The following is a 14,544-nucleotide window of genomic DNA, read 5'->3' as shown; positions in this document are numbered from 1 at the left end:
CACTAGGTACCACTCACAGTTTAGAGCAAGGTAGCAGTCTAAGGGTTGACCTTACAGTTCAGGTGCACAAATTCCTCTGAAATAAATCTTCCTACTCTCACTTATAGAGTTAAAACTTCATTTTACAAGTGTACGCTGTCCTAGCACTGTTATGCACCATGTCCATAAATTCTGTTTTCTTTAATTTCAAGTTAAGACTCCACTATGCAGTTTCTGGCAAAGAGAATTTTAGAGTAAGAGAGAAGGCCCAATACAAGAAATCATTAAACCAGAAGGTCTTGAATGTTATTTGAGCTTTTCTAAAATGTAGAGAAAAAATAAGAACAAGAGTAAAACAAAACTTGCCCTTAACCCCAAGAGCTGCCCCACACAAGAAAAAGGATTTGAAATACACAATTTATAACTTCAACTTGTAAATATTTCCATTTTAATGTACGAAGTCAAAATCTCAGTGCAATCCGACCCACAATTTAAAGCACTAGCTTTGGACTATTGCATGGGTAAAAACAAATATAAAGGATCATTCTCATAAAAAAATATATATTTGCTGGTGTCTGCCAAATAAAACAGTTAATCTGCGTAATTTTTTATTTCAGTAAGATTGGATCTAGTTCACTTTTTAACCTCAGAGGAACACCCACTCACTGTTCCTGTAAACAACTTCTATGCACACCATTATGGCTTACCCTAAGGGTTAGATGTGTTTACATGTAATGCACCAAAATCTTTTACTCATGATAAAACACACAGCCAAACTGTTGTACAGAACTAAAAAAGAAAACAAAAAAGTCTCATTTATATTAGTTCTCATTAAACACACGAAAACTGGATGTTTCATTTCAAAGCAAAGATAAGAATGAGAAAATCTGAAAGCTCTATGTTGCTTGCTCAGATGGCTCAGCCTAAGAGGATGCACCAGCTTTATCTGCAGCATCATCCACTTCGGCACCACCCATCTCACAGATCTCCAGGGAAGGCTTACACAGTTCATCAAAGGCCAGCAAACAGCCATTCACCTTAGACACTCTCAGTTAAAGAACTGAGAAACAAACTTACAACTGTTACTACAAGTAGCTAAGAATGGCAGCTTCCAGCCTGCAGTCCCAGGAGACACCTACTCTGGGCACCCACGCAGCTCTCCCTCTGAGACCATGGCATTTTTGCTTTATGAAAATATTCATCATACACAACAGAATGGTAACAGTTAAGAGCTTTGAATCCTACAGAATGTCCTTTACCCTTTGAGATGGTGTCTGAGGAATTAACCTGCCCGTGTATAAGCAGAATAATCTACTCAGGACAAGACTCCAATTTCTGGCCTTCTGATGTGTTTAGGTAAACCAGAGCACCTAATGCATATTATAGATGCAGAAGGAAACAATACAGTACTCTTCTTCATGGCCTCCAGACAACCTTGGACTTCATGCTGTTTTTCTCAGCTAACTTTGCAGAATTCCTTGCTGTAAAGGCTGTGCAGCCTCCTAACTCTCTCATTTTGCTGGTGCAGATGTTTGGGGGCCACAGTGAATTACCAAATCACAGGATATTCTGAGTTGGAAGGGACCCACAGGGATCCTCGAGTCCACCTCTTTAGTGAATGTCCATATGGGGATCAAACCCATACCTTGGTGCCTCTAGCACTGTGCTCTAAGGCAGCACTTGAGTGACTCACCTGGGACAGCAGGGCAGAAACAGGAGTCCACAGTTCCCACCTTTATTCAAGCCCCTTTGGATGCAACCTGAAGACATCAGAGTGGCTTAGACTCCCAGCCCTCCTCCTCGGAGCAGTGCTGCTCCCAGGATGCACACAGCGTCGGCAGGGCTGGTCTTGCCCCTGCAGCCAGTGCCAGGGAAACAGCACAGGACAGGCAGGGCATGCTTGGGAGGCAATTTGAATTTTAGTATAGTGTTTCACATATTTCATGCATGGCTGTCCAGACACTACAGTATATATATATTCTACCTATCTATCAGCTTAATGAACTGAAAAGTGCCCTGCCAGCCACAATGAAGCAAGCGAGGAACCTGTTCATTTAGAATAGAATTTGCTGTTAAAAAAAAAAAGGCACAATGAAGTCAAGCAAAGAAAACAAGTCAATAGGGAGAGCAACACAGCAAGCCAAAGTAAGTAGAGACTTGAGGGAAAGTGTTTAAAATGCAGATGTACAGTCTAACACCGCAAACATTACTTGTGTACACAACACTGAAATGTGTGCTTTTAGCCAGGTTTTGGTTGCTTAACCAGTCCAGTCTGCAGTAATGGGTAATACAGTTAATGTGGGCCTTTCACATCTGTTTATACAGCAGCACTGTCAAACTCAATACAGTGAGGTCTCAAATACAGGAAACTGGATGCTATTGGATCCCTTCTGTGGGAAGGCTGGCACCCAGCTTCCATGGATGCCACACACCAAGCTATTCACAGGCTCAGCAGCCACAAGACACACCTCAGGGTGTCCTGTCCAGGTGAAGCTTTGATGAATTAGCAGGAAATGACAAGTAGTTCTGCTGGGAGAATATACTGATTCAGTGATAGGCTGATCTAGGCATGCAAATGGGAGCTCCTGGGTGATCTGGTGACACCAGTTTCAGCTTCCCTACCAGACTGCTTTTTCCAGTGCAACATACTTAACTACGGCTGTGCTAATTGTGGTAGCTCATGTAGCAATATGGAACAGTTCTGCATGGCAGCCCCACCCAAATAACCCATAATATGCACACGTTTTCACTGAAACAAAGTGGACACTCCTAATTTAGAGTTAAGAATTTCATTTCTTGCTTATGAAATCTTGACATACTAAAGAAAATTAAATAGATCATTTAATCACATGTTAGCAGTATCAGCTCAGTAAACACTGCCATGGCAAAAATAACTGTAGGCAAAAGTAATCATACTATCAGAAGATCTGCTGCAGGTCAACTGGTGATCACATCAAAGTCCTAGCAAAGAGATTAACTTAATATTGTAATTGGATGTGGCTCATAATGGGAGCAGTTAGAGGCTGATCTGCAAGTAGATCTTCTGATAGTGTGACTTTGCTTCAGCAACATTAAGGCAATACAACTGGTTATTGCTGGTAAAAACTTGGGCCAACTCATCTGGTGTCTATCAGTCCACCAGCACACTCAGTCTTGGTTCCTCAGACTTCTTAACCCTCCTCCCTTCTCTATTCAAAGATACCAGATGTGAATTAAAGAATGATGTCCCCATCTGTGCTGCTACTTCAACAAAACTTATGTTCACTGGAGTACTTTGTGAAAGCAGAGCACTGTGTTAAGGAAAAACATCAGCTTCAAGCACAGGCAAGAGAAACTGGGAAGAGGGATAAAAGCAGGATATCAGAGGAAGAATATTCCACCCCTCTTCTGGAGAACGAGTCAAGACATCAACACTTAAAAAGGACCACACAGACTTCCTATTCAGCTGTACTATCCTCACAAAATGCACCTCTCTCCACTATTTCTTCACGATTACTAATGGGGGCTGAGAGCATCTCTGTTAGTTGGGCACTATACAACACGTCTACTAAAAAAAATAGTATCCTAAAACGTATTTTTCATCTGTTTGTTACAAACTCTGGATACAATTTTCTGGCGAAAGGGTGGAGCTTGCATGACAAACCACCAAACCAACTAGCACGTACCCAAGTGCAAGCTGACCTCTGCAGCCCTGCTGCAGGCATCAAAAACCTGCCTCGTGTCTCAAGTCCTGTGAGCTCCCAGAGAAAGCACCTCACACCATAGAATCTATTTACCCTGTTTGACTAGAAGCAGGCTCAAGACAGGATACAGATAGGGAATCTGTACTTGGGGCTGACAATTTTCTCAAGTTTTCAGATGTCTTACTATAAGAATTTTAAATGTTTATATTTCTTCATGGAAGACAAAGGAGCACTTTTATTCACATTTAACAGATACAAGTTTCACTTGCCTACAGCATAAAGAATATGAATGGAACAGAAGACGAAGGACTTTGATGTTATTAGTTGCATTTTCTCTAGATCTGAAAAAAAAGTTTATAAATTTTCTAAAAATACCTTTAGGACACATAGCTTTAAGGTAACAATCATACTATTGCTACATGTCATAACCTCTTTAGGGACTATCTGCTCAACACAGAATTGCGCAAGTCTGAAGTCTGCTGCTCAGACAGCTCTAGCAAGCTCAGCAGCAAGCCATAAAATCACAAAGCAACCCATTTTATTGAAGCAGAGTTCATTCAAACATTCTGCAGCTATGTATTTTGCTGAGGTTCAGTGGGAAAAAACCTTACTAAGAGATTAATCTCTGGAGAATATTGAAAAGATTCCTATATGTAATGTAATTCAATTTTTTAAAAATACATTTGTGACTTGATTCAACCAGAGAGCACAGAACTTTAGAAAATACACTTAATGTTGTTTAATTTCCTTTTTGTAAGAAAACTATAATAACAACCTATTTAGATGAAATAAAACTATATTATATATGAAGCCTGTACATTCTTATTTGCATACTAGTTTTTAGCCTTATGGTATAAATTGACAAACTTCTATGAGTGTTTGGTTATACTTCATTCCATGTACTAGATACATGCATAAAAGTCACTTAGTTCTGATGCTGACTGTAAAGCCTTTACAGATTATGAGCTCAATTAAAGATAATTGTCCTCTGTACTCCTTAGCTCTCAGATGAATCCTTAACAAAAATTTTTAAAAGCATCTGTATATCTTAAATGTTCCAGTCTTGATAACAGTTCCAGTCTTGATAACCCCCCAAGATTTGCTATGATTTTAAGATTCTGACACCTAAAGTCTGAAAAAATCCTATTTTCAGTGCCCAAGTAATTTACAGTTCTTTCTCCAAATTACTTGCTTTTGGTTACAGTGCAGTTCAATGGCACAAATCCACCATTACAATCAGCGACCATCTGGGAAAAATCAAAATTAGAGTACCTAAATTTCATCATAAATCACCAGTAATGAAATTTTTAAAATAATAACTGCATATACTTCAGACATATCTGAAAGGTAATTATTTGCATGATGAGATTTCAACATGAGTGTTTTTCTGAACATTTGGCATTTTGGCATTATATAAAACCTGAACATGTCTTCTAGTACAAGAGTGGAAGTAAGTATTGCACCTGTTTCAATAAGAGAAAGTCTCCTTTATAAGCTTTTCGCATCTCTGGAGACTTCTTCACGCACATTTCAGTAATTTCCTTAAAAGAAGGGCAAAAGCAACTCACATACATGTAGCTATTGTTTACTTTATTACCCTTCTGTAGTGGAAAATATGTAACACCCATTTAAGCTCATTCTGGAAATACCCTTTGCCCACCACACAAGAGCAGGAAACCTTGTAGCAGTTTGCAGTGTTTCCTCCAGTCACAGCTCTTTGTAACAGGAACTTGGCTTTTAAATGCCTTGGATTTCACGGAGAAGTTGTTTGCATCTCTATTTGTAATATTGTTACAAGTGTTTGTAGCACGTTGAGACTGAAAGCTGCTGGGAAGCTCTCAGCGAGTCGACGTGAATGAGGATGATGATGAAACCTCTCTAGCCTCTGCTTGTGATTGTGAAATAGGATTTCTGAAAGCTTCTCCACACATCATCAGTAGGTATTTAGAATTTAAGCACTCTGGACTTTCACAGTAATGCAAAGGAATCACTATAGAGCATAAGAAGATGTAGGGAGGTATCTGCAACAATTCTGCCTCCAGAACTGAACACAGTGAACTGATCAGCCTCAAAAATCACCACATTAAAATCACTCTCATCTATCTGCTCACCAGCACAGCGTGTGAATGAGCTGGTTCACCTGCAGCTTGCTCAGAACTATGCACTGTTTGCTTACTCAAAAAGAACATGCATGCCCCCAGATTCCCATGCAGCCTTATGAAATGGAGCAAAGTAACTCTTCTAGTCAACCTGCAAGTTCGCCAGGTAAAATTATTTCAACTACCACAATCAGTTCAAAGCACTCCAAACTAGTATTTTTTTATATCTAGTCATGAACTAAAATACAAAATTTTACCAAATCATGTATAGTTTACTTCACATTTAAAAAAATCAAACTAGCATAAATGCCATTTCCTACTCCCACAGAAGATCTAGTTGTAACAGAGAAGATGACAAGTAGTATGTGACAGAAAAGAAATGAACAAAAGAAAATAATTTCCCTGGCTTTTTATACTAAATCCCTTCATTGGATTCAAACTGACAGAAAAGAGATTAAAGAGTATTTTTCCCCTGAGAAGATCTGCTTCCTCATAGCTGTAATATCGAAATCCCTGACATCTGAGCCAACTTTACCTAACACAACTAAAACTGAAAAAAGAATACCCCACCTGCAAGCCTACGGCAAAAAGTTTGAAAGAAGTGCACGCAAATGTTTAGCAATGAACAGAATCTTCTGTTGGCAAGAACAGCATCTGATGGTAGAGTACCAGGAGAAACACCATCTAAATTAACAATCATCCTTACATAAAGTACCTGGACATATTATGTAAGCAGAAGAAAAGGGCATGGAAGAGCACTGTAAAACTCCACAGCCCAGCATCTACCAGAACAGAGTTAAACACAAAAAGAATACAGTGTACAAAACCAATGCTGGCTAAAAAAATAGCAATAAATATCACTTTTATTTTTAAATGTAACAAATTATGCTAAGTCAGGACAAATTGTAATGAAAAATCCACATACCAAAAATCTTAAGATATTTTTAAAAAGTATATTTAAATAGAAAATTTTAAAACCAAACCATAAGATTGCAAAACTTACTGGTCAAATACTTGGAATCTGAATTTGTAAGAGCATTCAAACTTGTCCTTGGACTCCTTAGTTTTTCCTACCTCACACATACTTTCCAATATTTTCATAAGTACATGCAGCTAACTTAAAATGTAAACACCTATTTTTTAAGTTGTGGACTGAGACAGATAAGGCTCTATAAAATTCAGATTCAGTTGTGACTTGCCATTTATGAAACCTATGCTAGGCAAATCTCCACACAAAGCTACTAGTTTATGAACCCAAACAGCAGTTTCGGTTCAGGTAGCTGATATTTGATTTCTAAAAATGCTAACTAGACCTCAGTTTTTATTTATTTTATTTTTCATATATCAGGCAGTAAGTGGAGGATGATCAGAACCAGCACTGAATGCAGAACCTCTCCATACTAAATTCTTTCCAGATTGCCCCAAAGCCAGATCTGCAACAGACTGGAACTCTCGATGGTATATTGTTGAACAAGAGTCCTGAAGGACACCACTTTCACCTTCAGATCTATAGTCAAAGGCACAGGATAAAAATGAAGATATATGCAAATATTTGGTTTGCAATATCTAAAACAGAAAGAGCACAAAGTTAACACACCTAATCTATTTTTGCTACCTCATACCACAGTTGAACGTAAGAGTCTAAAATTAGGTATGCATCTCAATTTGAAAGCTGCATCCCTCAGGCTTAGCAGGTATCACTTAATTTTTGTTCTAATAACACAGAGAACTTAGCTGTGTACTACAAAAGACATATATGCCTGGAGACAGCTGTACACTGAAATCTCTAATGAAATGAAGCAGGGTAAACCTACTGAATGGAGCCAGAAAAATTTCATCACAGCAGAAAAATTTCACTGGGCTTCTTTCAAAAGTTTATCACACAAACATGATACGCTTCCCTACCTTCTCCTAGTTTCTTTTCAGTCTTTGCATTGCACAAGTCCCCACATTTCTATCACTTCCCCAAGACCTTTACTGCATTATTTCCACCATTGCAATTAAGTTACAAGCATGATTATTTTAACCTCTCAGCACACTTCACAAGAGCTAACACTGTTTCACAAAGCAGCAATGTAAGCAGGTACTAACTGGGGTTACTGTCACAAGCTACATGAACGAGGAAAGCTCGAGCCCTCAGAGGCTGCTCAGCTCCAACCTGAGCTTAGAGGTTTGCCTCGATGGCAGCTCTGCACATTCCCGCTCAGCTCCCACACCATTCCAGAATCCTCCCACTCCTGAGCTGCCACACAGGCAGGAGAGCTCAGGAAACTCAAGAGCAGGCTCATATACCCAGGCTCATGCCAAAATGCAACTGCCAGCACTTTCCTTCCAAACACAACTGAAGAAGGGTGAAAAGTTCTGTTTCCTTTGGAGTTTCTGGTTATGTCATTTGCCTGGGAAATGGGTCCTCACCTAAAGAGAAGCCAAACCCTGTCACTCACATCTACCAACAGGTAGCAGTCAGAAACCAAACCTTCACCCTGCTATGATGAAGCCTGGTTGTGATGCCTCCCCCAGTGCAGAAAGGGAAGAACCAGGTTCCTAAGAAAAGACAAACTACCCCACCAACAGCAACCAAAGCACCTCCTTGTATGCTGCAACTTGGCTGTCAAACTTGCACTACCTCTTGCCTTCCCACTTGCACCTTGGGCCCTCAAGAATTACCTGTTGGGCAGCTGAACAGCTTCAAAAGGAAAAGCAAGAAGTAAGTAAAGATTATCTTGCCTGGGAAGGTTGCTGTCCTGGGAACGGAGATGGGCACAGACACTCACTTGCACTGCAAATTGGTCAACAGCTTCAAGACTAAGCATGCATCCCAATCTCACATACCAAGCTCTCCTCACACATTTCCTAGGAAGCCAAGATATGAAAAATATCCCAGGCTCTACTCCACTGGAAAGTATTGTCAAGAGTTCTGCAGTACATTTGCTCCACAAAGTTTTAATTTGCTCTAAACCTAAGTAGTTTTCAACCCTATTGAGATTCAGCAAGTTCAAGCTTCAATATCAATCTGGGAAGCACTTCACACTGTTAAACAAGCATCTCTTGTATTTTATAAAATAATTGTTTAGCTCTACTAAACAACACTAAGGTATTATCTGATTCTTACAGCCTTTCCAGAGCCCTGTAAAGACATCGAAGACCAGAATTTCATTATGTCTTTAATAAAAACACCGCTTCCAAAAACTTCTATTAATCAGGAAGTGGGGGTAGGGAACACAGCTGACACAAGTACTGAACAAAATCCTTGAGCATTAATTCAATTATGGATTTCATTCAATTGTCAAAACCTTTCAGATGAAAATGATGCTTTAGGAAGCAGTCTGAGTGATGATTTCTTTATTATTTCTTCACTAGCATTCAGTACAAAATATCAAACACAATTACAACAAAAAAAGTTGAAGAACATTTAGTCCTCATCTGATCTGAAACATGTGCACAAACACAATAGGCATTAATTTCATCACCCTGACAGCAACTGGGATAAGATGCTCAGGGTCAGAGAGAGATGAGAGCATTCATCATATTCAATTACCAGTCCTTTCAGCCTTTCAACCATTCTAATCACACACATATTTGCAGCCATCCTGGTTTTCACATTCTGTGGCAAGACTCAACTGTTTATAGCCTGTTTGAAATGGAAGAGACCAGACTTCCCTGACACAGTAAAGAGAAAAGTAGTAACACAACCACAGTTCATCAGCTATTTGATGATTCAGAAACCTGGGGCCAAACCAACTATTAGCACTCGCAGATGGAAGTCCTTCAAAGTGCATGAATTGTACCTGCTTCTACCAGGAACTGCTCTAACTCATCACTGATAAAATTAACATCCTTTGCTCTCTGAGACTCTCTTAACATAGAATCCTTTTCACTTTATACAATATTCCTCCTAGAAAACAGTACTGTAGGGCACCTGCATCTTACAGCAGGATAGGTGAGAAGTAACACAGGGCCAAAGCAGGGGCGTGCTCTCTGTGCCACTTTCCAATACCACTTCTACACATTTCATTACTCTGAGTATATAATCCAAGAGATTGGTGAGGAGAACTGTCACAATGCCACAGATTAATTAATTAAAAATATTTACAGCTGCTTAATAGAATTCATGGATGCCCGCTAAACTGCAACTGCACTGACAAATTTACACAGCATTATAGGGTTTCACTTTATAGTCATATTGGCTTTGTCAAGTTTACCTCACAGCACTGGGATGTTGTTGTTGCTTTCTGTACTCTCAGTACTGGTTCTTCAGTCTTCTACTGCCAACTCTTGCATGACAGTCAGCAAAAAGGACTATTTTTGGCAATTCGTTAATGAATTCTAATATTATTGGAAAACCTAAACTGATGCCAAGGAAGCTTGAGTTCTCTCAGGCTTTGTAAAACAAAATTGCTTCAATGGAAAAAAGAGTCTGACCAAAATTTAAAAAGAGAAAGTATTTACAACTAAATACTTTTTTACTTACCAAGTTAAAACTTTTACAGTCACTTCATAAGCCACTCGCTAGGACCTAGAGCTCACAGCAATTATAGCTCTGGAATTATTTTATATCTCAAGTCAAATACTTAAAGAAAAAGACTAGTATTTCAAGATTTTCTATCATGTTATCACCTTATTTAGTTACATTTCAAAACAGAAGAGCTTGCTATAAAGATAAAAAGCCTTCCTAGCATGAACTACAGTTTTTGTTTTTAAAGAATTGGCTAAGAACATCCAAGTCAAGAACAAAGAAAAGAAGAAAAATACACTTGTGCATGCAGCTGTGAGACAGATTTAGAAGCTTAATTGATTAACAGCAAATGATAGAGAGAAACATCACCTTTTGACAAATAAATAAATAGAAAAAAATATCACAATAGACTAGTATTTGAATCAAAAATATAGTCATCCATGTTTATGATTGTAACCAACTCTACCCTATTAATACCCACTCACATTACTGGGAATTTTGGAAAATTATTTTAAGATCAGACACTTCAAATATCCACAACTGGTTTAGCATGTCCTTGTATTGAGAAACCACAAATAACTTAAGTGTAAAACCAAAGAATGCTAAACAATACATAACATTAAAGGCATTTTAAATACAGTAAGACAGCAACAGTGTTAACAAAAAGTCACTTAAGCATCTGTAGAATCCTAATGACTTGAGTGAGACTACAAGTTCCAGTATTCTGATGGATGAAGTTGTCTCCTGTTTATTCAGGTACAAAAATAAACATCCCAACACTCTTCAATCGATTGAATAAATTAATAGATTTGAAAGAGATGCAGAATTCCTCCCTCCCATGGCTCTTATGGTGCCTTAGTGCTGGTAGAGCCCTACAGCTGCCTTTATGAAGCCACTATTTTTGCTGGTTTACTGGAATTAAGTTTAATGATGCCATACTTCTGCATCTAATTACATGCCTGAAGACAGCCCATCCACAGCAGGTCTCAGGTTACCATCCCAATCTCACACACTCAGGCACATGGTTAACTTTCCACTGTGAGTTTCAAGTTAAAACACGTGCAGCGTTCACTAAAGTCGGTCCAAAAGGACACCCTGTTTCTCTCTCTTAAACAAGTGGGGACTATCTTCCATGGATTTTAAAGGTTATAGCTCTTACCTCTCTACACATGTATTGTATTTTCCAAGCTTTTATTTACCTTCCAGTCATGATTACTACTTTATTTATCCTATGACACATGCCTCCTCCTCCACAGTTTCTTATCATTATTTGTTGCTTACTGTGACAAAGCATCTCTATTTCAATATTCTCCTAATTGATCTCCTGTTAGTGGCCTATAATTAATCATCACCATTTTTCTGTTTGTATGAAGTTTATCAGTGCAATAAAACAGAGGCCAACAGATGATGACTGCCTTGCTGTTTCTTTTGGTTAGCATTTTCCTTTCTTTAATATCACAGGCATTTTTTGGATAATAGTTCCTTTAAAAAATTCTAAGCATTTGGTACTGTCTGCACAGCAGTTGTAGGCAGCTTGAGCAGCTTTTCCATTAAAATTTATACACTGATTTTTGGCTCTCATTCTTAGAATAGGTCAAGTTAAACTTCTATACTACTACTTTCAGCACTTAATGACCAAAGTGTGTTACTACACATTAAAGTATCTGCACTAGAGACACTACATAAAAGAGAAGGCAGCTAAAACTCTAAGTACCTGTTAACTACTGTTCCTTCTTCCTTTTTGTTTTGGCTTTTTTTTTTTTTAGCATATCAAACACATCACAAGTTAGCTTATTTGGACAAGAGGTAAGGCGAAGATACATAAATTACAATCTGAAACAAAAACTACCACCAAAAGAAGATCTTGCTAAGTTTTGTATCCGCTGTATTTACTCTGATGTCAAACTGCAACTCTTGTATCTTTAGCTGGCTTGGTGGGTTTCCCAGGAGTCAGTATGAAAGCAAGGCCTACAACTGCACTCAAGAGGGGAAATTAGGAGAGATCCAGACTGATTCTGAAAGAAATGCTCCATTACAGAGTGGAAAAAGGCCTTAGCCATGAATATGAGAAGTCCTTATTTGTACGAGCTCTGTTGTCTGTCAACATATATTGCTATTCCTTGCTCTCAAGCACCTAAAGCTGACACTATCCTCAAACAGCCTTCTGTATATTAAAAAAATTTTGAAGGTCATGTTTAGACACAGGAAGTGCCTGTCATTTATTATTTTTTTACATGTAGAATTAAAAGTCTCCTTGCCTACTTTCCAAATTACAGATAAATACAAACCTCTCAAACACTGAGCACTTTGTGAGGTATTGTCATCTGAATGCAAATACCCCTCTGATCATACAAGAGAGGCCTCCAATTTCAACTTACTAACCTGAAACTGAGATTCTGAATAATCACAATCCATGACTGATCCAAAATTTAAGGGCCAAAGAGTGACATTAGGCAGACTGCACGAAAACTAAAAATCTGTACTAACAGAGAGATTAAGTGATCTATTTATTAAAACCTCGTACGTGTATTATGTACAATTATAGCTGACGACAGCTTTCTCATCTGCTGCCAATTTAACGCTACAGATGTGCAGCACAGGCCACAGGGGTTCAAAGTGGGCAAAGGCGGCTGCCATTCAAGTGCTGATAGAGCACGACCGGTGTCGCATCTCTTCCGATTCCCGACCTGCAAAACGAACACAACACCAACACTCCGTGAAAAGCATCACCAGAGGAGCAGCGGCGGCTGCGGAACGAGGCGGATGCTCTGCGGTGCCGGGCCCAGGCCACGGCCGCACCTGCCCGCGGGCCCCACGGCGGCCGGCCCGAGGGACGAGCCCAGAGCCGGCACCACGGCCGGAGCCCCCCTGCCCTGCCCGGCCCGGCTCACCTGCACGCCCGTGTAGTTCTCGAAGAAGAAGAGAACCATGCTCTGGTAGATGGTGTACAGCCGGTCATCCACCTCGCGGTAGAAGCGGGCGGGCAGCACGGCGGAGAGCAAGCGCCAGGCGCCCCAGGCCAGCATGTAGGTGGGCGCCGTGCCCATCATGACGGCGGCGGGCAGCACGTAGCGCATGGAGTAGGTGTGCAGCACCAGCGACAGCAGCATCTTCCCGCTGCCCCCGGCCTCACCGGGACACCCACATGGGCGGCGCGCTTACACACAGCCCCGCAGCCCCGCCGCCCGCATCGCCCGCCGCGCCGGGCACACCCGCCAGGCGCCCGCGAAGCAGCAGCGGCGGCGGCGACCGCGGCCGGGAGGGACGGGGAGAGAGCGCGGCGTGAGGGGCACCGGCTCACGGCTCCCGCAGCGCCGCTGCCGCCACCATCTTGCCCGGCGGAGGCGGAGCCGCGCCGCAGGAAGGCGGCCCCGGGCCCGGCGCTTCCGGGCGGGCGGGAGGGGCCGCGCTGGCGCTGGGCCGGGCCCGGGCCGGGCCCCACGAGCAGCCCCCGGTCTGGGGCACCGGCTCTATCCGCGTCCCCCGCCCCGTCCCGGCCGCATCCCCATCGCTCCCCATGTAGAACAGGCAGCAATGGGGGCGGGCTGCTCGGCTCCGTGCAAAACGAGACACACGTGTTTATGACTGATGAACTTAGTTTGTATTAATTATATCTTAGTATAGGTTAGAAGAAAACTTAGTCCTTTCCCCTGGCCGACCCCCGCCGCCTCCCCACCCTCGCACTTTCGGCCTGTGAGCCCAGAGTGGAGCAGTACAGCGCAGCTCTGCCTTTGCCAGCTCCAGGCAGCGATGCTCGGGTTTAGGAGGCATTTCACGTGCCCCGCACTGGCAGGCAGCTGCCGGCCTCGCCTCTCTTCTCGCACCCTCGGCCTCTGCCCCCCAGTACCCCGTTGGCAGCAGAAGCCAGAGGCACCATCTGCTTTTGAAGAAAATGCAAGAGATCTTGCTGAAAACACTCTAATAACCTTCCCAGAAGAAATTGCTTATTGAGCTCTAGTTTGTGGTGAAGTGTTTATTCCTTGTCTCTAAAAAATAAGTTCTATCCTGAAGCTTGTGGAACTCTCACTGTTTTGAAAGGAGTGGGTGCGCAATACATTCTGCTAAGATCTGCTTCCTTTGCCAGGTTTTAACTGGGACAAGCTTTGTCCTTTGCTGTTGTTGACCTCCTGCTAGCTGGTTTTTAGTGTGCATTGAAAATGGCATCCTTCAGTTCATTAGTCTTAGGTACAAAAAGACGTCTTTACCAGTTTTAAAATGTTTCATTTTTATTCCTTTGTATGCTTTTCACCATATTACAAAGATGGCCTGTATTTTCCTTCGTGTATTTTACATTACAAGTTTTCATTTTTTGTTACTGTTTGAATTT

The 14,544-nt window shown here is 41.2% G+C and overlaps 1 protein-coding gene across 1 annotated transcript in view; it reads right to left on the bottom strand.

Moving 5' to 3' along the window:
- AGPAT5 (1-acylglycerol-3-phosphate O-acyltransferase 5) overlaps positions 1-13,428 on the bottom strand; it is a 53,424-nt gene extending 39,996 nt beyond the window's left edge. Inside the window, exon 1 of the mRNA XM_054280556.1 lies at positions 13,109-13,428. Within this exon, the coding sequence (XP_054136531.1) occupies positions 13,109-13,327 (219 nt within the window). The 5' untranslated portion in view covers positions 13,328-13,428. The remainder of the gene's footprint in view (positions 1-13,108) is intronic.
- Positions 13,429-14,544: the final 1,116 nt, after the last annotated feature.

The sequence above is a fragment of the Melozone crissalis genome, unplaced genomic scaffold, assembly GCF_028551555.1.
Source record: "Melozone crissalis strain CALT ecotype California unplaced genomic scaffold, PUWL_Pcris_2 ptg000027l_1, whole genome shotgun sequence".
Taxonomy (NCBI): domain Eukaryota; kingdom Metazoa; phylum Chordata; class Aves; order Passeriformes; family Passerellidae; genus Melozone; species Melozone crissalis.
This window is presented reverse-complemented; position numbering and strand designations above follow the sequence as displayed.